The sequence below is a fragment of the Heptranchias perlo genome, chromosome 10 (genome assembly GCF_035084215.1).
Source record: "Heptranchias perlo isolate sHepPer1 chromosome 10, sHepPer1.hap1, whole genome shotgun sequence".
NCBI lineage: Eukaryota > Metazoa > Chordata > Chondrichthyes > Hexanchiformes > Hexanchidae > Heptranchias > Heptranchias perlo.
Window position 1 is genome coordinate 2034815 of NC_090334.1, and position 22143 is coordinate 2056957.

At 41.8% G+C, this 22143-nt stretch overlaps 1 protein-coding gene across 1 annotated transcript in view; it reads left to right on the forward strand.

The window, feature by feature from the left end:
* The window catches only part of ubr1 (ubiquitin protein ligase E3 component n-recognin 1), a 189088-nt gene that overhangs the window by 95831 nt on the left and 71114 nt on the right, over positions 1-22143 (forward strand). Inside the window, exons 17-22 of the mRNA XM_067991119.1 lie at positions 1725-1835; positions 3150-3215; positions 8483-8584; positions 11498-11561; positions 13945-14069; positions 18282-18334. Of these exons, the coding sequence (XP_067847220.1) occupies positions 1725-1835; positions 3150-3215; positions 8483-8584; positions 11498-11561; positions 13945-14069; positions 18282-18334 (521 nt within the window). The remainder of the gene's footprint in view (positions 1-1724; positions 1836-3149; positions 3216-8482; positions 8585-11497; positions 11562-13944; positions 14070-18281; positions 18335-22143) is intronic.

The window sequence follows — 22143 nt, forward strand, 5'->3', positions numbered from 1 at the left end:
GGCTTTTTTCTCTAGAAAAGAGAAGACTGAGGGATGACCTGATAGAGGTCTTTAAGATTATGAAAGGGTTTGATAGGTAGATGTAGCAAAGATGTTTCCACTTGCGGGGGAGACCGGAACCAGGGTCCATAAATATAAGATAGTCACTAATAAATCCAATAGGGAATTCAGGAGAAACTTTTTTTCCCAGAGAGATGTTAGAACGTGGAACTCGCTATCACAAGGAGTAGTTGAGGTGGCTAGCATTGATGTATTTAAGGGGAAGCTAGATAAACACATGAGGGAGAAAGGAATAGAAGGATACGCTGATAGGGTTAGATGAAGAGGAGTGGGAGGAGGCTCGTGTGGAGCACAAACACTGGCATGGACCAGTTGGGACAAATGGCCTGTTTCTGTGCTATACATTCTATGTAACAAAAATCTATCGATCTCAGTTTTGAAATTTTCAATTGACCCCCAGCCTCAACAACTTTTTGGGGAGAGTGTTTCAGATTTCCACTAGCCTTTGTGTGAAGAAATGCTTCCTGACATCACTCCTGAGCGGCCTAGCTCTAATTTTAAGGTTATGCCCCCTTGTTCTGGACTCTCCACCAGAGGAAATAGTTTCTCTCTCTATCTACCCTATCAAATCCTTTAATCATCTTAAACACCTGGATTAGATCGCCCCTTAATCTTCTATACTCAAGGGAATACAAACCTAGTCAATACAGTCTGTCCTCATAATTTAACCCCTTTAGCCCCGGTAACCTCTGTTATACTCCTAATCAGAGCCAGGCACACGTCGTACAATTCAACGTGCGGTGGTTGTGCCAAATACTGCAGTGTCATTTGAAAACTGGTTGCAAAGTTTGTGCAAGATTTGCTAAGAGCAACACTTTGAAGTACAGCATAGTAAAACAAAGGGACGGAGACGTACAGAATGGTTTTGATAGAGTAAATAGGGAGAAACTGTTTCTACTGGCAAGAAGGTCAGAAAACAGAGGACACAGATTTAAGGTAATTGGCAAAAGAACCAGAGGGGAGATGAAAATGTTTTTGATGCAGAGAGTTGTTGTGATCTGGCATGCACTGCCTGAAAGGGTGGTGGAATCAGATTCAATAGTAATTTTCAAAAGGGAATTGGGTGTATACTTGAAAAGTAAAATTTGCAGGGCCACGGGGAAAGAGCAGGAGAGTGGAACTAATTGGATAGCTCTTTGAAAGAGCCAGCACAGGCATGATGGGCCGGCTATGATTCTATGATACATGTGTGATTAAACTTTATTACATGTCTGCAGAAGTTCTACATTTAACCATTAAAGCTTTGGATTTTGAGTGTTAATCTTTGAAAGTACTTGCCTAAAAGTATAAAGGCCCACAGTTATTGTTCCCTCTTTGTATCTTCACTCTCTATAAAAACTAAACTTGCACAAACAAATCTATGCGCCATGATCTCAAAGTTTCTAGATTTGCGTAAACGATTACATAGGGTATGTTTTGAGTTTATATTTACATTGTCCAAATCTCTCAGTTTTGAGTATAGAAGTTACAGTATGTATTAAAAGTGGAAAAAATACAACCTGCTTGAATTTGGAGGAATTTAAATTTACGCATCTTGATGTTACCGGTGTTGGGGTTAGTTGGGTAACTAGAATATCAAAATGGTGTCACATCTAGCAGCAATTGTATCTTGAAGCATGCTCTTGGGCTATACTAACCACACACTAATATGCCAATTTTTACAGTCAGAGCTTCAAGTAGAAAGATTGATGGACTACCCATTGCGCTGCTTAGTGCTGATGTCTCAGGTCTCAGCTGATATGTGGAGAAGAAATGGATTTTCCTTAGTAAATCAGGTATTGTGGAAATGTTGATTTGACGTTTGCATGTGAGAAAATCCTTATTGATCATTTCTGGTGGTGAATCCTATTTATGCAAGAAAATACAAGGCGGTAAGGGCACTATGAAGTAACCGAGGATGGGTTCATGTTCACTAGCCCTTGCCCCGCTCTGTTTCTGATCTCTGCAGTGTTTGTGAGGAGGTTCCAAATCAAACCCGATCACTTTGCAATCAGGGAATGGAGGGAACAAAAGAGGGGAGAGTCACCACAGTTCAGCCTTGAGGTTGGTTTGAGATGCGCAATCATAGAAACCTGAGAACGTGGAGCCCAAAAAGGGCCCCTCCTTTAAAAAAAAAACAACTTCATTATTTAACTTGCAATGATTCTTTTTGATTATCATTTAGAGGAATGGGGAATTTTACAAAGTTTAACCAGAAAATATATCCTTGTGTAGCAGTTTTTTTTTGAGTGAAGTCTATTTCAATCCTGAAAATATTTGATTACAAAATGGATGTAACCAGATTATGGATTGGTTCTGACGAAAGGTCATGAGATCTTTGGGTTCTGATAAATTGTTATCGGACTTGAAACCTTAACCCTACCTTCCCCTCCTCACAGACGCTGCCTGACCTGCTGAGGGTTTCTAGCATTTTCTATTTATATTTCAGATATCCGGCATTACCTAGCTTTTTTTTATCACCAGTTTCCTCCTGTTGCTATCAATGGATTACAGATGCTAAATCGTGGCAGCTTTAGAATGAGGCTTATGCCTGTATTTATTTACCCTCGGGGTGCTGCTCATGGGCTTTTTCTATGCGCTTTTGATGTGATTGTTTGATCTGGTTCCAGTCAACCGACCATAATAATCTACAATCCTCAATCTCCTGCTTGATTGGCCTGAAAAAAAAACAGCCTTCAGTGCCAATACTTAGGCAGTCAGCGATTCGGCGACTGTTATAGGCAAATTTGAATTAGAGAGCTGTCACAAATGGGAGCTTTTTGGGTCCAGAACAAAATGGGCGAATAAACTTATTTAAACCTAAAAGATATATAATGGAATAAAATTTAAAATAGAATATAGAATTATTAAACCTATTTTATAGTGTACGGTTAATACAGTAATAAAGTTGCATCTGAGTGATCCACAAGTCATTCATAAAGATGTCTTGTTATTTGATCTTTTACCTGTAATTCCATCAATTTCTGCAGCTGATTAAAATTCATAAGTATAATGTATTTACTTGATTGCTTTTTGTTGCTGTTAAAATGTGCACAAGAATTAACAGATGCAAAGATGGTAACCATAATTTTTCTTTATTTTTCTTTAAGGTGTTCTGTTACCGAAATGTAAAATGGAGGGAAGAGATGTTTGACAAAGACATAATCATGTTACAGGTATGCTTTGTCACATTTAAAACCTAATTGTGAAAATTCACATTTATTCAATAGTAGTTGTCAAGTTGAGCAAACGCACCAATTCAGAAATAAATCAATGGGCCTCGGTGCCATGGGAGTCCGGCACCATCAACAGACTCGATTTATCTGTTCATTTATTGACTAAACCACTAGATGGAATGATCAGGCACTGGAGCATTTGACCACAGAAAAGGGAAAAGGGATCAATGTGTCTTCTATAAGAAATAGGAGCAGGAGTCGGCCAATCGGCCCCTCGAGCCTGCTCCGCCATTCAATAAGATCATGGCTGATCTGATCCTAACCTCAAATCTAAATTCATGTCCAATTTCCTGCCCACTCCCCGTAACCCCTAATTCCCTTTACTTCTAGGAAACTGTCTATTTCTGTTTTAAATTTATTTAATGATGTAGCTTCCACAGCTTCCTGGGGCAGCAAATTCCACAGACCTACTACCCTCTGAGTGAAGAAGTTTCTCCTCAGCTCAGTTTTGAAAGAGCAGCCCCTTATTCTAAGATTATGCCCCCTAGTTCCAGTTTCACCCATCCTTGGGAACATCCTTACCGCATCCACCCGATCAAGCCCCTTCACAATCTTATATGTTTCAATAAGATCGCCTCTCATTCTTCTGAACTCCAATGAGTAGAGTCCCAATCTACTCAACCTCTCCTCATATGTCCACCCCCTCATCCCCGGGATTAACCGAGTGAACCTTCTTTGTACTGCCTCGAGAGCAAGTATGTCTTTTCTTAAGTATGGAGACCAAAACTGTATGCAGTATTCCAGGTGCGGTCTCACCAATACCTTATATAACTGCATCAATACCTCCCTGTTTTTATATTCTATCCCCCTAGCAATAAACGCCAACATTCCGTTGGCCTTCTTGATCACCTGCTGCACCTGCAAACTAGCTTTTTGATTTTCTTGCACTAGGACCCCCAGATCCCTTTGTACTCAAGTACTTTCCAGTTTCTCGCCATTAAGATAATAACTTGCTCTCTGATTTATCCTGCCATAGTGCATAACCTCACATTTTCCAATATTGTATTGCATCTGCCAAATCTCCGCCCACTCACCCAGCCTGTCTATATCCCCTTGTAGGTTTTTTATGCCCTCCTCACTCTCTACTTTCCCTCCCATCTTTGTATCATCTGCAAACTTTGATATGTTACACTCGGTCCCCTCCTCCAAATCGTTAATATAGATTGTAAAGAGTTGGGGACCCAGCACCGACCCCTGTGGAACACCACTGGCGACTGGTTGCCAGTCCGAGAATGTACCATTTATCCCAACTTTCTGCTTCCTGTTAGATAACCAATCCTCCACCCATGCCAGAATATTACCCCCAATCCAGTGATTCTTTATCTTGAGCAATAATCTTTTATGTGGCACCTTGTCGAATGCCTTCTGGAAGTCCAAATACACTACGTCCACTGGTTCCCCTTTATCCACCCTGTACGTTATATCCTCAAAGAACTCAAGCAAATTTGTCAGACATGACTTCCCCTTCGTAAAGCCATGCTGACTTTGTCCTATTAAATTATGTTTATCCAAATGTTCTGCTACTGTCTCCTTAATAATAGACTCCAAAATTTTACCCACCACAGATGTTAAGCTAACTGGTCTATAATTTCCAGCCTTCTGCCTACTACCCTTTTTAAATAAGGGTGTTACATTAGCAGTTTTCCAATCTGCCGGGACCTTTGCCGAGTCCAGAGAATTTTGGAAAATTATTACCAAAGCATCCACAATCCCTACTGCCACTTCCCTCAAGACCCTAGGATGTAAGCCATCAGGTCCAGGGGATTTATCCGCCTTGAGTCCCATTAATTTACTGAGTACCAATTCCTCAGTGATTTTAATCGTATTTAGCTCCTCCCCCACTAGAGCCGCCTGTTTGTCCAGTGTTGGGATATTCTTAGTGTCGTCTACCGTAAAGACTGAAACAAAATATTTGTTCAGCATTTTTGCCATCTCCATGTTTCCCACCATTAATTTCCCGGTCTCATCCTCTAAAGGACCTACGTTTGCCTTAGCCACCCTTTTTCTTTTTATATAACTGTAGAAACTCTTGCTATCTGTTTTTATATTTTTTGCGAATTTATTTTCATAATCTATCTTCCCTTTCTTAATCAATGCTTTAGTTACTTTTTGCTGTCTTTTGAAGACTTCCCAATCTTCTATCCTCCCACTAAGTGTGGCTACCTTATATGTCCTTGTTTTTAGTCGGATGCCATCCTTAATTTCTTTACTTAGCCACGGATGGCTGTCATTCCTTTTACACCCTTTTTTCCTCCGTGGTAGATATATTTTTTGAAAGTTGTAAAATAACTCCTTAAATGTACACCACTGCTCATGTACCGTCTTACCCTTTAATCTATTTTCCCAGTCCACTTTAATCAATTCCGCTCTCATACCATCATAGTCTCCTTTATTCAAGCTCAGTACGCTTGTTTGAGAACCAACCTTCTCACCCTCTAATTGGATATGGAATGTAACCATGTTATGGTCACTCATTCCAAGTTGCTTGCCCCCTTGTCGGTTCAGTTACATACTGCTCAAGAAATCCATCCCTAATACACTCAATAAACTCTTCCTCAAGGCTACCCTGCCCAATTTGATTTGTCCAGTTAATATGATAGTTAAAATCCCCCATAATTATAGCTGTTCCCTTATTACATGCCCCGACTATTTCCTGATTAATACCTCTTCCAGCAGAGTTGCAACTATTAGGAGGCCTATATACTACGCCCACGAGTGTTTTTTGCCCCTTATTATTCCTTATCTCTACCCAAACTGTTTCATTATCCTGATCCTTTGTCCCAATATCTTTTCTCTGTATTACAGTGATTCCTTCCCTTATTAACATAGCCACCCCACCTCCCCTTCCTTCCTGCCTGTCCTTCCTGATTGTTAAATACCCTGGCATATTTAATTCCCAGTCGTTGTCACCCTGCAGCCATGTTTCTGTAATGGCCACAAGATCATACCCATACGTCGTTATTTGTGCCGTTAACTCATCCATTTTGTTACGAATGCTACGTGCATTCAGATAAAGAACTTTCAAATATGTTTCGTGACACTTAGTTCCTGCTTTTTCCTTTTTTAACACTTTACCTTTTACTCCATACCTTCTGTCCCTTCCTGATACGCTTTCCTCTGTCTCCCTGCTCAGGTTCCCAACCCCCTGCCACAGCTTTGATGCTGGGTTAATCGCCTTACGCCTTCTAGTTTTCATTTTATCTGTCGTGCCTAAAGTACACTTTCTTTCCGCTGCTCTATGCTTTTCCCTTTCACTTGTTCTTGAACAACTGTTTCTACTATTTGTATTGTAGATTTCCCCTGGGTCTTCCCCTCTCTTGCTGCTCTCAACTTTATTCCCTTCTGAGTCCCCGCTCAGGTTCCCATCCCCCTGCCACTCTAGTTTAAACCTTCCCCAACAGCACTAGCAAACACCCCCGCGAGGACATTTGTCCCGGTCCTGCTCGGGTGTAACCCGTCACGCTTGTACAGGTCCCACCTTCCCCAGAACCGGTCCCAATGTCCCAGGAATCTAAATCCCTCCCTCCGACACCATCCCTGCAGCCACGCATTCATCCTGTCTATTCTCCTGTTCCTATACTCACTAGTAGTGGCACCGGTAGTAATCCTGAGATCACTACCTTCTGTTGTTGATGGTTGATGCAGAACATAACATAGCATCATTGAATGATACAGCATAGAAGGAGGCCATTGTGTCTGTGCTGGGACTTTGAAAGAGCTATCCAATTGGTCATTCCCCTGCTCTTTCCCCACAGCCCTGCAAATTTTTCCTTTTCAAATATATATCCAGTTCCCTTTTGAAAGTTACTATTGAATCTGCTTCCACCACCCTTTCAGGCAGCGTATTCTAGATGATTACTACTTGCCTGTCTTGCCTTGTCTTGGCTGCTAAAGCAGGATACTTAGGCAGGGATGTCAAGTTAATTTCAGAAAAGTTATTTTAACATATTTAAAAGCTTTCTTGTTTTAAGATCCTGCTTAATCACATGTGACCACTTTCTTTGAAGAACCACTCCGCTTTGGTACGTTTTTTTATGGTGAAACGTGGAATCAAGCTGTTTACTTTTATGGGTAATCTCTGTTCGTTTTGCAACCACTTTCCATATAAGGGATCCTCAGCGGAAACTGTTGTGTTGCAAGGAGATCTTTCGTCTAGGTCTAAGTTCAATAAGTAAGGTGTACTGTTTTCCTCTAATATATTTTGAATTGGAGTTACAAGATTTCAGAAGGGAACCTGGTTTATATTCATTTTAATGGGGAATGTGGGTAAGGTGCTGAGAGTTAAGAGGATTTCTTGTCCCATGTTTACACACAGGTATTGAAAGCACTTTTTAAAAATTAAATCAGATTGCATAGTGTAAGATTTCTTAATTGCACATAATCTATGGTGAAAAATGGGTGAAAAAAATGGCCTGAGAGCAGACTGTAAAACAGTTAACAAAGCAAGCTTATCCTTTTTCGTGTCATGGAGAGGGGACACAATGTTCTAGAAACCCCTCATTAATTGCCTTAGGGTGTTGACTCCAGTCAAGTCCCTGGATCTTAGTAATTTGCATAATTTTTTAAAGGATGTAAGTACAATTGAGTGTATATCATTCCTCTGCATTGTTTTGCAAAACTACATTTAAAAAAAGTTTGTACATGTAATCAAGTTGGCAGTTATAGATAACAGAAAATGCTGGCAATACTCAGCAGGTCAGGCAGCATCTGTGAAGAGAGAAAGAGTTAACATTTCAGGTCGATGACCTTTCATCAGAACTGGCTTATATAGAATTAGATTAGGAATGATTTGGGGTTGAATTGTATTAATTTAAAGCGTCTGTTTGCTTCAGCGACGTAGACTAAGGGTACTGTTGAGGTGCTCCTTTTGCATCATTGAGAGAGTGCAGCACAACTTCAGAACTGTCTCCAGTCTGACTCCAGGACAGGGTTCTCACACCACTTGGACTTGGTGCTATTTGGAAATGGAATTCCTGTGTGCCAAGTTGTAAAGTGTTCATGTGGACTGTTGGACTTCCTACCACTTTATAAACTGAACCAGAGATTTTTTGTTAATGTTTTTGAGAAAACATATTCCTGCCCGCACTCAAATTCGCAGCCAGTCAATGTAACAGAATTGTCAGCCTGCAATTGCAATCTGATCCTACTCTGCAGCCTACATAATTACTGATCATGTTCCAGGAGTTAAAACTACCTTTGTGTTACAGATCGCTGCCTCTATGATGGATCCAAATCGTTTCCTAATGTTTGTACTGAACAGATTTGAACTGTTTGAAGTCTTTTCCAAGCCTCCAGTTCCAAGAAATAAGGTAAGATCCATATGACCTATGTTATGGCTGTCGATCAGGTCTAGCTTCAGATCAGGTCTTCACAAAGGTGTTAGGTTAGACCAACTTTAGGCTGTTGGTCTTTGTGGTCAAGGATTTTACAAAGTTTGCTTGTTTCTCAATAGGAATTCCTTGTTCTTTGTCCATGTATATCTGTTAATCACTTTCCTTTTGTGTCGAGGGCCACAATCCCAACCAATAAGTTCAGGAAAGCTGCAACACACTGCATCATAGAATGTGGGTCTGTGTTTGTGGAGTAATTTCAGTCATTACCGCCAAGTGGAGGCCAGGCATTTCCCAAAAAGAGTAAACATTGGCGGCCAAGAAGAAGAAACCAAATTATAGGATCATTAATTCCATTAAAAACCTTTGTCTATAGGGCCCTTTCACTTGCTGTATGAAACAAGCGATGACCCTAACCACCTAAAAGTTCTATTGCTGCCTTCTGCAGGAGAGGAAAAAGAAAGAAAGCAAAGACTAACTCGTAGTTATGTCAACATCCAACAACAACAACTTGCATTTATATAACGTCTTTAAATTAGTAAAACGTCCCAAGGTACTTCACAGGAGCGATTATCAAACAGAATTTTGACACCGAGCCACATAAAGAGAGATTAGGACAGGAGACCAAAAGCTTGGCCAAAGAGGTAGGTTTTAAGGAGTGTCTTGGAGGAGAGAGAGGCAGCGAGGTTCAGGGAGGGAATTCCAGAGCTTAGGGCCTAGGCAGATGAAGGCACGGCCGCCAACAGTGGAGCAATTAAAATCGGGGATACAAGAGGCAAGAATTGGAGGAGCGCAGAGATCTCGGAGGGTTGTAGGGCTGGAGGAGGTTAGAGAGCTAGGGAGGGACGAGGCCGTGGAGAGATTTGAAAACAAGGATGAGAATTTTAAAATCGAGGTGTTGCTGGATCGGGAGCCAATGAAGGCCAGCGAGCACAGGGGTGATGGGTGAACGGGACTTGTTGCGAGTTAGTAAGGGGGCAGCAGAGTTTTGGATGAGCTCAAATTTATGGAGGGTGATAGATGGGAGGCCGGCAGGGAGAATATTGGAATAGTCGAGTCTGGAGGTAACCAAGGCATGGATGAGGGATTCAGCAGCAGATGAGCTGAGGCTGGGGTGGAGATGGGCGATGTTAAGGAGGTAGATATAGGCGGTCTTGGTGATGGAGCAGCTATGTGGTCGGAAGCTCATCTGAGTGTTCACAAATGTGGCGTCCTATTTCAGTCTGGTTCAGCTTCAGAAAGTGGCCTGGGAGAGGGATGGAATTTGTGGCTAGGGAACGGAGTTTGTGGCAGGGACCAAAGACACTGGTTTCAGTCTTCCCAATATTTAGTTGTTGGAAAAAATTTTTTTGATGGAACTCAGAGGCAATGGAGGGGTCGAGGGAGGTGGTGGTGAGGTAGAGCTGGGTGTTGTCAACGTGCATGTGGAATCTGATGTGTTTTCAGATGATGTCGCCGAGGGGCAGCATGTAGATGAGAAATAGGAGAGAGCTAAGGATAGAACCTTGGGGGACACCAGAGGTAACGGGAAGAGAAGCCATTGCAGGTGATTCTCTGGCTACGACTGGATAGATAAGAATGGAACCAGGCAAGGGCAGTCCCACCCAGCTGGACGACGGAGAAGAGGCGTTGGAGGAGGATGGTGTGGTCAATCGTGTCAAAGGCTGCAGACAGGTCGAGAAGGATGAGGAGGGATAGTTCACTATGGTCACAGTCACATAGGATGTCATTTGTGACTTTGATCAGGGCTGTTTCAGTATTGTGGCAGGGGCAGAAATCTGATTGGAGGGATTCAAACATGGAGTTGCGGGAAAGATGGGCACGGATTTGGGAGGCGACAAAACGTTCAAGGACTTTGAAGAGGAAAAGGAGGTTGGAGATGGGGCGGTAGTTTGCAAGGATAGAGGGGTCAAGGGTGGGTTTTTTGAGGAGGGGGTGATGATGGCAGATTTGAAGGGGAGGGGGACAGTACCTGAGGAGAGGGAACCGTTAACAATATCAGCTAACATGGGGACCAGGAAGGGAAGTTGGGTGGTCAGCAGTTTAGTGGGAATAGGGTCAAGGGAGCAGGAGGTGGGTCTCGTGGTCAAGATGAGCTAGGAGAGTGCATGAGGGGAGATAGGAGAGAAACTAGAGAAAGATGAGAGTTCAGGGCTAGAGCAGGAGGAACTGTAGGGGCTTGGAGTGGTGGGGGAATGGAGAGAAGTGGCAAAGGTCTCAATCTTAATGACAAAGTAGTCCATGAGCTCCTTGCACTTGTTGGAGGTGAGGGTGGAGGATGCAGGGGAGAGGGGTATACGACAACAGTTTGTAGTGAAGAGAAGCTGGGGGTTAACTTTGCATTCCAGGATGATCCTGGAATAGTGAGCAGTTTTAGTAGAGGGGATCAGGACCCGATGGTGCTTTATGTGGTCCAGCCAGATCTGGCGATGAATGGCTAAACTAGTTATCCGCCATAAACGTTCAAGTTTATGTCCCTTGGACTTAAGGGAGCGGAGATGAGGGCCATACTAGGGGGAATGACCGGGGTGTGAGAGAGTAATAGTTTTCAAGGGGGCAAGGGCAACAAAGGTGGAGGTGAGGGTGCCTTCCAGCTGGACAGTCTAAGAGTGGGTGATCTGTGCTCCGTTTAAAGAAGAAAAAAAGTTGGTTCCAATCTAATCTACAATGCTGCAATGCCCCAAACAAGACACTACACATGTATTTTTTAAAATCTCTTCTTATTTATACCATAATACCCTTAAGAAAGGAGTTAAAATCACAATTTTCCCACTAGAGTAACTTGGGTAAATAACTGTATCTAAAATAATTGAAGCAAAGCAGCTTTAATTTTTTATTACCTGGTCTGTTGAATGAGAGTTATATACATATGATGTACTTTTTGTATTGCAGGATGTAATTCAGCAGACTAATGTCCTAATAGAAGAATTGCTGCACCTCATTATTATAGTGGTTGGTAAGGTTTCATTTTATTCATTGGAAGATGGATGTAATGAACAGGACTGTACAAGTGCAACAAAAATCTTAATTTAACTGAATGCAATACTGTGAGGAGTAAAACGATGCACAAAAGTTTTTTTTAACTACTGTACATAACTTGCAATCAGGACAAATATAGTTTAAAATGCATGTTGTGTGTCCAATCGAAATTAATGTCCTGTTGATACTTACAATATAACAACTTGATTAAATGCATCCAATGAAAATGGAACAAAAGAAAAACCCTAAAACTATGTTGTTTGACCTTTTTTAGAAAAAAAAATAGGGGAAAGTAACAGACTTGGGGTAACAAAGGAAAGTAACACATGAAGGAAAGGGAATGGGAGAGAGTAACAAACACAAGAGCAGAGCAATGAAAAATGGCGTAACACACAACAGGTTAAAAGGAAGAAAGGGGAGAGTAACTCAGATTTTAGGGTAATGGAGAAGGGCCAACAGCAACTTCAATTTATGTAGCGCCTTTAACGCCTCAAGGCCAAGAGTAACAGAGAGAGAAAAGGAGTGAGCAACAATGGGGTAACCACAGACCAGCTCTTTTAGGGGACTCGCAAACCTCTTGCTATGGTCCTGCCTCCCCCAAAGCCGGCACACAAGCCGCAATGGAGGTGAAGTCTCCCCAACCCCCAAATCTTCTTCATCTGACGAATCTGGTTGAATTTTTTGAGGCAGTCACTACCATGGTGGATAGGAGAATGTCTATATGTCTAGAAGGCATTTGATAAGGCTCCATACTCGAGATCATTGCCAAACATAAAAGCGCACAGAGTTGAAGTTAACCTTGTGATGCGGTTTGGTAACTGGTTGGGGAAAAGGGGACAGAGTAGGAATAAAGAGAATATTCTGTGATTGGCAGGATATGACAAGTGGTGTTCCCCAGGGATTTGTGCTGGTGCCTCAGCTTTTCACCATAGATATCAATGACTTGGATGAAGGAATAGGGAGTTGTATGTTTAAGTTTGCAGATGACACTAAGTTAGAAGGCATGGTAAATTGTGCAGATGGGAGCAGGAAATTACAAAGAGACATAGACAGATTAAGTGAGTGAGCAAAACGGTGGCAGATGGAGCTCAATGTGGGGAAGTGTGAGGTCATCCACTGGATTCGAGAAAGACAAATCGGAATATTTTCTTAATGGTGAGAGACAGGGACCTGTGGAGGAGCAAAGGGATTTAGGTGTTCATGTACATAAATCACTAAAATCTAGTACACAGGTACAAAAAGTAATGAAAAAGGCTAATGGAATGTTGGCCTTTCTCTCTAGGATTGGAATTCAAAGGGGAGGAAGTTATGCTTCAGTTGTACAGAGCCTTGGTCAGACCGCATCTGGAGCACTGCGTTCAGTTTTAGGCACTGCATCTCCCTTGGAATGGGTGCAGCGCAGATTCACCAGAATGACACCAGGGCTTAAAGGGTTAAATTATAAGGACAGTGCATAAACTTGACTCGTATTTCCTTGAGTTTAGAAGAGTGAGAGGTGATCTAATCAAGTGTTTAAAATGATAAAGGGATTCAATAGGGTAGATACAGAGGAACTGTTTCCTCTGGTGGGGGAATGCAGAATAAGTGGGTACAATCTTAAAATTAGAGCTACGCCATTCGGGAGTGAAATCAGGAAGCACTTTTTCACACCAAGGGTAGTGGAAATCTGGAGCACTCTTTCCCCCAAAAGGCTGTGGATGCTGGCGGACAATTGAAATTTTTAAGACTGAGATCGATAGATTTTTGTTGGGTGAGGGTATCGAGGGATTATGGAGCAATGGCGGGTAAATGGAATTGAGGAACAGATCAGCCAGGATCTAATTGAATGGTGGAACAGGCTCAAGGGGTTGAATGGCCTCCTCCTGTTCCTATGTTCCTACAGCTGATCAAAGAGACATAGGATCTGCTTACAACAGAGACAGATGATACTGAACCTGGAGGAATATCTAGTGCAGACCCAAAATTTGTAACACATGGAAATTTGTGTAATTTTTTAACTATAGATCTTCAAATTTGCGTTATGAATTGCTGCTATATTTTGCCTTCCTTTGAACAGTCACAATTTATTTAGATACAATCTGTGCTAACTTAGCTTGAATAACAGAAACTTCCAAAAATATTTGTGGTGGGGGGGGGCAATATTAACACACACAAAATTTGTACATTAACATTCACAACATGGGTTTCCTGCTGTTGAAAGAATGTGTCCATCACTTAAGTTATGCAGACAGCATATAGATCTAAAATCAGACGTGAATGATAGTCCTGTGTAGGCAAATTATCTTTTTATTAATTCCAGCCTTTTATCTTTTAATGTGGCTATCACTGAATCTGAGGAATTTGCATTTGTTTCTCTCAAGGGGAGAGGTATGTTCCTGGAGTGGGCCATGTGATGAAAGATGATGTCACTTTGAGGGAGGTGATTCATTTACTCTGCATTGAGCCAATGCCTCACAGTGAACTGGCAAAATCATTACCTGAGAATGTGAGTATTCAGACATTTCCTCAATGTATTAGACCCTGAGGCAGGAGAAAGAGAGAACTTGTATTTATATAGTGCCTTTCACGACCTCAGGACATCCCAAAGCATTTTAGAGCCAATGAAGTACTGTTGTAATGTAGGAAACGCGGCAGTCAATTTGTGCACAGCAAGGTCCCGCAAATAGTAATGTGATAATGACCAGATAATCCGATTTTAGTAATGTTGAGAACTCCCTTGCTCTTCGAAATAGTGCTGTGGAATCTTTTACATCCACCTGAGAGGGCAGATGGGGCCTCGATTTAACGTCTTATCCGAAAGACGGCACCTCCAACAGTGCAGCACTCCCTCAGCACTTTATTGGTTCAGTTTTAAAGGGGGTGCAGGAACAGAGACCTGGGGATATTTACACAAATCTTTGAAGATGGCAGGACAAGTTGGGAAGGCTGTTTTTAAAAAAAAACATTTGGGATTCTTGGCTTTATTATTAGAAGGATGATGTCACTTTAAGGGAGGTGATTCATTAATAGAGGCATACAGTGCAAAAGCAAGGAAGCTATGCTAAATCTTTATAAAACATTGGTTAGGCCCCAGCTGGAGTATTGTGTTCAATTCTGGACGTCACACTTTAGGAAAGATGTCTTGGCCTTAGAGAGAGTGCAGAAGAGATTCACTAGAATGGTACCAGTGATGAGTGGCTTCAGTTATGTGGAGAGACTGGAGAATCTCCTTCATGAACGGTTTTGATAGAGTAAATAAGGAGAAACTGTTTCCAGTAGTGGAAGAATCGGTAACCAGAGGACACAGATTTAAGGTGATCGGCAAAAAAAAGAGGCGACATGAGAAAAGAAATTTTATGCAGCGAGTTGTTCTGATCTGGAATGCACTGCCTGCAAGGGCGGTGGAAGCAGATTCAATAATAACTTTCGAAAAGGGAATTGGATAAATACTTGAAAAGAAAAAAATACAGGGCTATGGGGAAAGAACAGGGGAGTGAGAACAATTGGATAGCAATTTCAAAGAGCGGGCACGATGGGCCGAATGGCCTCCTTCTAGTAACACCCTTATTTAAAAAGGGCAGTAGGCAGAAGGCTGGAAATTATAGACAAGTTAGCCTAACATCTGTGGTGGGTAAAATTTTGGAGTCTATTATTAAGGAGACAGTAACGGAACATTTAGATAAACATAATTTAATAGGACAAAGTCAGCATGGCTTTATGAAGGGGAAGTCATGCCTGACAAATTTGCTTGAGTTCTTTGAGGACATAACGTACAGGGTGGATAAAGGGAAACCAGTGGACGTAGTGTATTTAGACTTCCAGAAGGCATTCGACAAGGTGCCACATAAAAGATTATTGCTCAAGATAAAGAATCACTGGATTGGGGGTAATATTCTGGCATGGGTGGAGGATTGGTTATCCAACAGGAAGCAGAGAGTTGGGATAAATGGTTCATTCTCGGACTGGCAACCAGTAGCCAGTGGTGTTCCGCAGGGGTCGGTGCTGGGTCCCCAACTCTTTACAATCTATATTAACGATTTGGAGGAGGGGACCGAGTGTAACATATCAAAGTTTGCTGATGATACAAAGATGGGGAGGGAAGGTGGAGAGTGAGGAGGACATAAAAAGCCTACAAGGGGATATAGACAGGCTGGGTGAGTGGGCGGAGATTTGGCAGATGCAATACAATATTGGAAAATGTGAGGTTATGCACTTTGGCAGGAAAAATCAGAGAGCAAGTTATTATCTTAATGGCGAGAAACTGGAAAGTACTGCAGTACAAAGGGATCTGGGGGTCCTAGTGCAAGAAAATCAAAAAGTTAGTATGCAAGTGCAGCAGGTGATCAAGAAGGCCAACGGAATGTTGGCTTTTATTGCTCGGGGGATAGAATATAAAAACAGGGAGGTATTGCTGCAGTTATATAAGGTATTGGTGAGACCGCACCTGGAATACTGCATACAGTTTTGGTGTCCATACTTGAGAAAAGACATACTTGCTCTCGAGGCAGTACAAAGAAGGTTCACTCGGCTAATCCCGGGGATGAGGGGGCGGACATATGAGGAGAGGTTGAGTAGATTGGGACTCTACTCATTGGAGTTCAGAAGAATGAGAGGCGATCTTATTGAAACATATAAGATTGTGAAGGGGCTTGATCGGGTGGATGCAGTAAGGATGTTCCCAAGGATGGGTGAAACTAGAACTAGGGGGCATAATCTTAGAATAAGGGGCTGCTCTTTCAAAACTGAGATGAGGAGAAACTTCTTCACTCAGAGGGTGGTAGGTCTGTGGAATTTGCTGCCCCAGGAAGCTGTGGAAGCTACATCATTAAATAAATTTAAAACAGAAATAGACAGTTTCCTAGAAGTAAAGGGAATTAGGGGTTATGGGGAGCGGGCAGGAAATTGGACATGAAGCTGAGTTCGGATCGGTCAAGGCCCTGTGGGTGGCGGAGCGGGCCCAGGGGCTGAGTGGCCGGGTCCTGCTCCTATTTCTTGTGTTCTTTGGATTTGAGGTTAGGATCAGATCAGCTGTGATCTTATTGAATGGCGGAGCAGGCTCGAGGGGCCGATTGGCCTACTCCTGCTCCTGTTTCTTATGTTCTTATGTTCTGTACTGTATGATTCTACTCAATCACATCTACGATATAAATCCCACAGCTACACACTTTACCTTACCATCTGATGTGACATCTCTGCTCCTGAAGTCTCAATCACCATCTGTACCTATATAAAAAAATCTTGACACAACTTCCAGCAATGGCTATTTTTCCCATCTTGGCCTCCTCCTTGGTAACATTATGACACAGGCATGGGGTCAGCTTCCACATGTATAATGACAACATCCATCTCTACCTCTCCACCTGCTCTCGACCCTCTACTTCCCAGCCACTTGCTCAGGTTGAACCAGATTTTGAGAAAAACCTTGACACCCTGTTCAACACAGAGTTGACCTTCAAAAACCCCCCATTCTATCCGTTACTAAAACTTCTTCTTTTCACATATTGCCCTCCCCACTTTTCCTCCTTCAGCACTTCAATCGCCAAATCCCTAATTCATGCTTTTCTCACCTGTGGTCTCCATATAGTTCTGAAATGTTCTCCACGCTGGCCTTCTACCTTCTGTAAACTCCATCATGTCCAAAATTCAGCTGTCCGTATCCTGTTGTCCTTGCCCAACTCCCCATCCTCGCTGATTTACACTGGCACCATGTTCCCCCAGTGCATCAAATTTAAAATCCTCATCCTCATTTTAATCCCTCTCTGGTCTCATATCATTCTGCCTCTGCAGCTTCCTCCAGCCTTATGTCCCCTCCTGTGCCCTGCTGCCCTCTAACTCTGGCCTTTTATGTATTTCTCTCCTCCCTTTGCCCCACTATTGGTGACAGAACTTTCAGGCCCTAAACCCATCCGCCTCTGCACTTCTCACACCACTTCAGAAAAGCCCTTTGCTTAAAACAAGCTTTCAGTCACCCCTCCTAACCTTTCCATCCAGCGCTCTCTAGTGTCAGTAGTGTGAATCAGTTTGAGATCTTTGCTACATTTACAGACACTGTATGAACTCAAGATATAGTTACTGGCATGTGATGTGTATCTAGGTAACCATAAATGTAAACCCTAAAAGACTTAAATCTGAAAATCTGAGCCTAGGCCCCAAGTTCTGGAATTCCCTCCCTAAACCTCTCCGCCTCTCTACCTCTCTCTCCTTTAAGACGTTCCTTAAAACCTACCTGTTTGATCAAGCTTTTGGTCACATGTTCAGATTTCTCCTTATGTGGGTCAGTGTCAAACTTTGTCTGGTAACACTCCTGTGAAGCGCCTTGAGTCTTTTTACTACGTTAGAAGCGCTATATAAATGCAAGTTGGTGTTGAACATAAAAGAATGCTGCAGAATAAGGTTTTATGGTGCCTTTGTCCTACCGTTTTCCCAGTTTTAACTTTACCCTTTATTAAAATACTGGGTTTTCATTTTACTAAATATCAGCTATGGCTAGTTTCCTTATAAGAATTGCTTTATATATATATATGAAATACTAAATGTCCTGTTCAAGTGTGTGGTAGGACTGGTTTGGTAGAACATCATGCATCATAAAAAAATATATATTTATTTACCATGAGCAACATTCATGATTAATGTGATAAAAGCATGCAGTAGTAATCAGCCACTTTTTGAAAAAAAATTCCAAGAGCGTTATATTTATTGTGTTAAATTATTTTAACAGGAGAACAATGAAACTGGTTTGGAAAATGTTATACATCAAGTGGCCACTTTCAAGTAAGTCTAGTTTTTCTTATGAATTATTGAAGTGTAATTTATTTTGTCAAACATATCACAAAGTCTACTTTTGCTGCAGATTTGTTGTGTTCTTTAAGTGCGAATGTGCTAATTCACTAGGTTTTTAAATTAGAAGCACCCTTTTCATTCATCCCTCCTTACTGTGCTTTTTTAAAAATTGGAGATTGTGTTTCTTTCACTAATTTGATGCTTCCTCATGCCTAGGAACTTTTACCACCCGAAATACTCAAATTCAAATACTCAACTTTGACATACAGCTGAGTGGGCCATGGTCCAATGGAGAAAAAGTCACCGTGGCATTATCCTTTTAAGAGTTTGATGCCATACAGAGTTGTGACAGTCCTGTAGTTGCATATCTTCCTCTCCCTCTCTAACCACCACCACCACTATTAGGCTTCATATTATGCATCATTCTGGAAGCATTACTTGGTTATTTATGAGGAGCAGTTCTGTTGCTATGAGCACACAGGTTTGTGAACAATCATCTTGATCAGCTCTTTCATATTAAATAGGACACTCCTTGTAGTCCACTTTTTTTTCCCGAGGTGTTTTGTTTTTTTGAAACTTCTGGAGTCAGGTCTTATTCTTAAGAAGTTTTCAACTTTGCAAAGTTAGCTATGTTGCCTTTGTGATGAGAAGACGTTTTATTTTTGCTTTGAAAGCAAGACATTCAAGGGAGCACTGTGGCACTTCTTCAGTGACTCATTGGAATCTGCTCTGCTTCAGAATTAGTTGAAGCCATCCATCAGAATCAACATGTCTGGACACTAGGAGTACTTGCATGGTTTTCTTCTCCGTCGTTTCCAGAATTTCACAGCTTTTCTTAAGTTCAGGAGTATGGCTTGAATGTGCAAGAAAGAAGTTCTCCAAATCTTTGTAGTCCCTCAGTGCTTGATGCAAAGAGACATCTAATTCCAATTAGTCAACGCAGCTTCAGGCAGGTGAAGAAGAGAGCAGTGTAGGGACCACGCTAAGGAATGATCCAAGATGCCCGAGCCAGTGAGGCAAAATTCCATGATGATTTAGAAGCCTTGGAAGGAGGTGTTAGAGGTGCTGTCAACCCTCACCACCATAAGGATGTGCAGCCATCTAATCTTAGAATCCTGTATTCATTCTGATAGGTGAGGTATTAAAATTAATGCAGCATCTGCTGGTATGAACCCATTCCAGTCCTCCACAGAGTTTAACAGACTGTACCATCATTAAATGTTTTTACTGGTGCCAATCAACTCTGAACCAAAGGTGAAAATTACTCCTTTGCTTGAGCCATATGAGTTTATATCGATTGAAAGCCTCGACCAAGGAGTTACCTCTTACTTTGACTCCATCTGTTCAGCTGTGAGTGTCTTAGCCTCTCGTGGTGGAACTTGTGCAGCCTTAAACCAGAGCAAAGGCACTTGCACTGGTGTGGGTTCCAGTCACTGCACCAGCTGGTCCTATACTCCCCGTAACCTGTACAGGTTAAAGGATCCTATGAATCTGATGTAGCTAAATCCAAATTCTTAAAGGCTGAGGAATCCAAGGAAGGATGGGATGGAAGCTTCCAGTAAAAGCAATTATTACTATATTTATCTTGTTTATAAAGAGGCACATAAATATTTATACAAGAACGGGATTGCAAATTACACTGATAGAGAGAGAGGAACAAATACTTGTGCTGCTGAATAATGGCCATATCCTGTGTGGATGGCTCGGGTTAAAGAATATGTTGTCAGGTTGGACATTGAAGTATGAATTTTAATGTGAAAACAGCTTGGAAAATTTTTAACTACATATCAGTAAGCCTGAGAGATGACCCATTTGTTTGGACAACACAATGGAGTGGAGGGAGAGCTGTTAATTCCCCTAAGTCGGGTGGGGAGACATCACTCCTCAATATCTTATGCCGCTGATCTCTATACAAGTTGAGAACGAATTGAAAATAGCTCCCATCAGGAGACTGGCTATTGAAAAAAATCTCCCGAGTAAATTAGTGTTTTTGATGGGTACGGTTAACCTTAACGTGCTGGCATGTGGACTTTCCAGACCCACATTCTGGAACATTCCCTTAATTTCAGTTCTAGACAGTGCAGTCTCTTCTCTGTTTCAGGTCACTCACATGCTGGTAAGTACTTAAATTACCTGGTTGATGTAGAGTGCTCTCCTCCTCCCCCTAAAAATGACAGGAGATTGATGTTTGGAGTTACTTATTGCACTCTTCCATATAACAGCCCGGGTCAACTTGAGTATCAAAAGGTGTTTTTTTTTCTTTTAAATTTCAAGTTTAGTATATGAGCAACTAACTCCGCATAGTTTATTTTAATTAAGAAAATAGAATATGAAAGTAAACTAACAAGAAATATAAAAACGGATTGTAAGAGCTTCTACAAGTATGTAAAAAGGAAGAGAGTAGCAAAAGTAAATGTTGGTCCCTTAGAGGCTGAGACAGGAGAAGTTATAATGGGGAATCAGGAAATGACAGACATGTGAAACAAATATCTGTATCTGTCTTCACAGTGGAAGACACAAAAAGCATACCAGAAATAGTGGAGAACCAAGGTGCTAAGGAGAGTGAGGAACTTAAACATAACAACATAAGAAATAGGAGCAGGAGTAGGCCAGAAGGCCATTCAATCAGATCATAGCTGATTTTCTACCTCAACTCCACTTTCCCGCACGATCCCCATATCCCTTGATTCCCTAGAGTCCAAAAATCTATCCATCTCAGCCTTGAATATATTCAATGACTCAGTATCCACAGCCCTCTGGGGTAGAGAATTCCAAAGACTCACAACCCTCTGAGTGAAGAAATTCCTCTTCATCTCAGTCTTGAATGGCCGACCCCCTAGTTCTAGACACTCTAGCCTGGGGAAACAATCTCTCAGCATCTACTCTGTCAAGCCCCCTAATAACCTTATATGTTTCAATGTGATCACCTCTCGTTCTTCTAAACTTCAGAGAGAATAAGCCTATTCTACTCAACCTCTCCTCATAGGACAAACCTCTCATCCCAGGAATTAATCTAGTGAACCTTGTTGTTCTGCCTCCAAGGCAAGTATGTAAAGTAATTAATATAAGTAGAGAAAAAGTACTGGAGAAACTAATGGGACTAAAAGCCAATAAATCCCCTGGACCTGACGGCCTACATCCTAGTGAGGCTGAGGTGGCTGCAGAGATAGTGGATGCATTGGTTACGATCTTCCAAAATTCCCTAGATTCTAGAATGGTCCCAGTGGAATGGAGAGAGAAAACAGGGAACTACAGGCCAGTTAGCCTGACGTCAGTCATCGGGAAAATGCTGAAAATCCTTATTAAGAGAGTGGTAACAGGGCATTTAGAAAATCAGAATATGATTAGGCATGGTTTTATGAAAGGGAAATAGTGTTTGACAAATGTATTAGAGTTTTTTGAGGATGTAACTAGCAGGGTAGATAAAGGGGAACCAGTGGATGTAGTATATTTGGATTTCCAAAAGGCATTCGATAAAGTGTCACATAAAAGGTTGTTACACAAAATAAGGGCTCAAGGGTAATATATTAACATGGATAGAGGATTGGTTAATGGACAGAAAATAGAGAGTAGGGATAAACAGGACATTTTCAGGTTGGCGGGCTGTAACTAGTTGATTGCCGCAAGGATCAGTATTTGGGCCTCAGCTATTTACATCATATTAATGACTTGGATGAAGGGACCGAGTGTAATGTATCCAAGTTTGCTGACTGTACAAAGCTAGGTTTGAAAGTAAGTTGTGAGGAGGACACAGAGTCTGCAAAGGGATATTGACTGGTTAAGTGAGTGGGCAAAAAGGT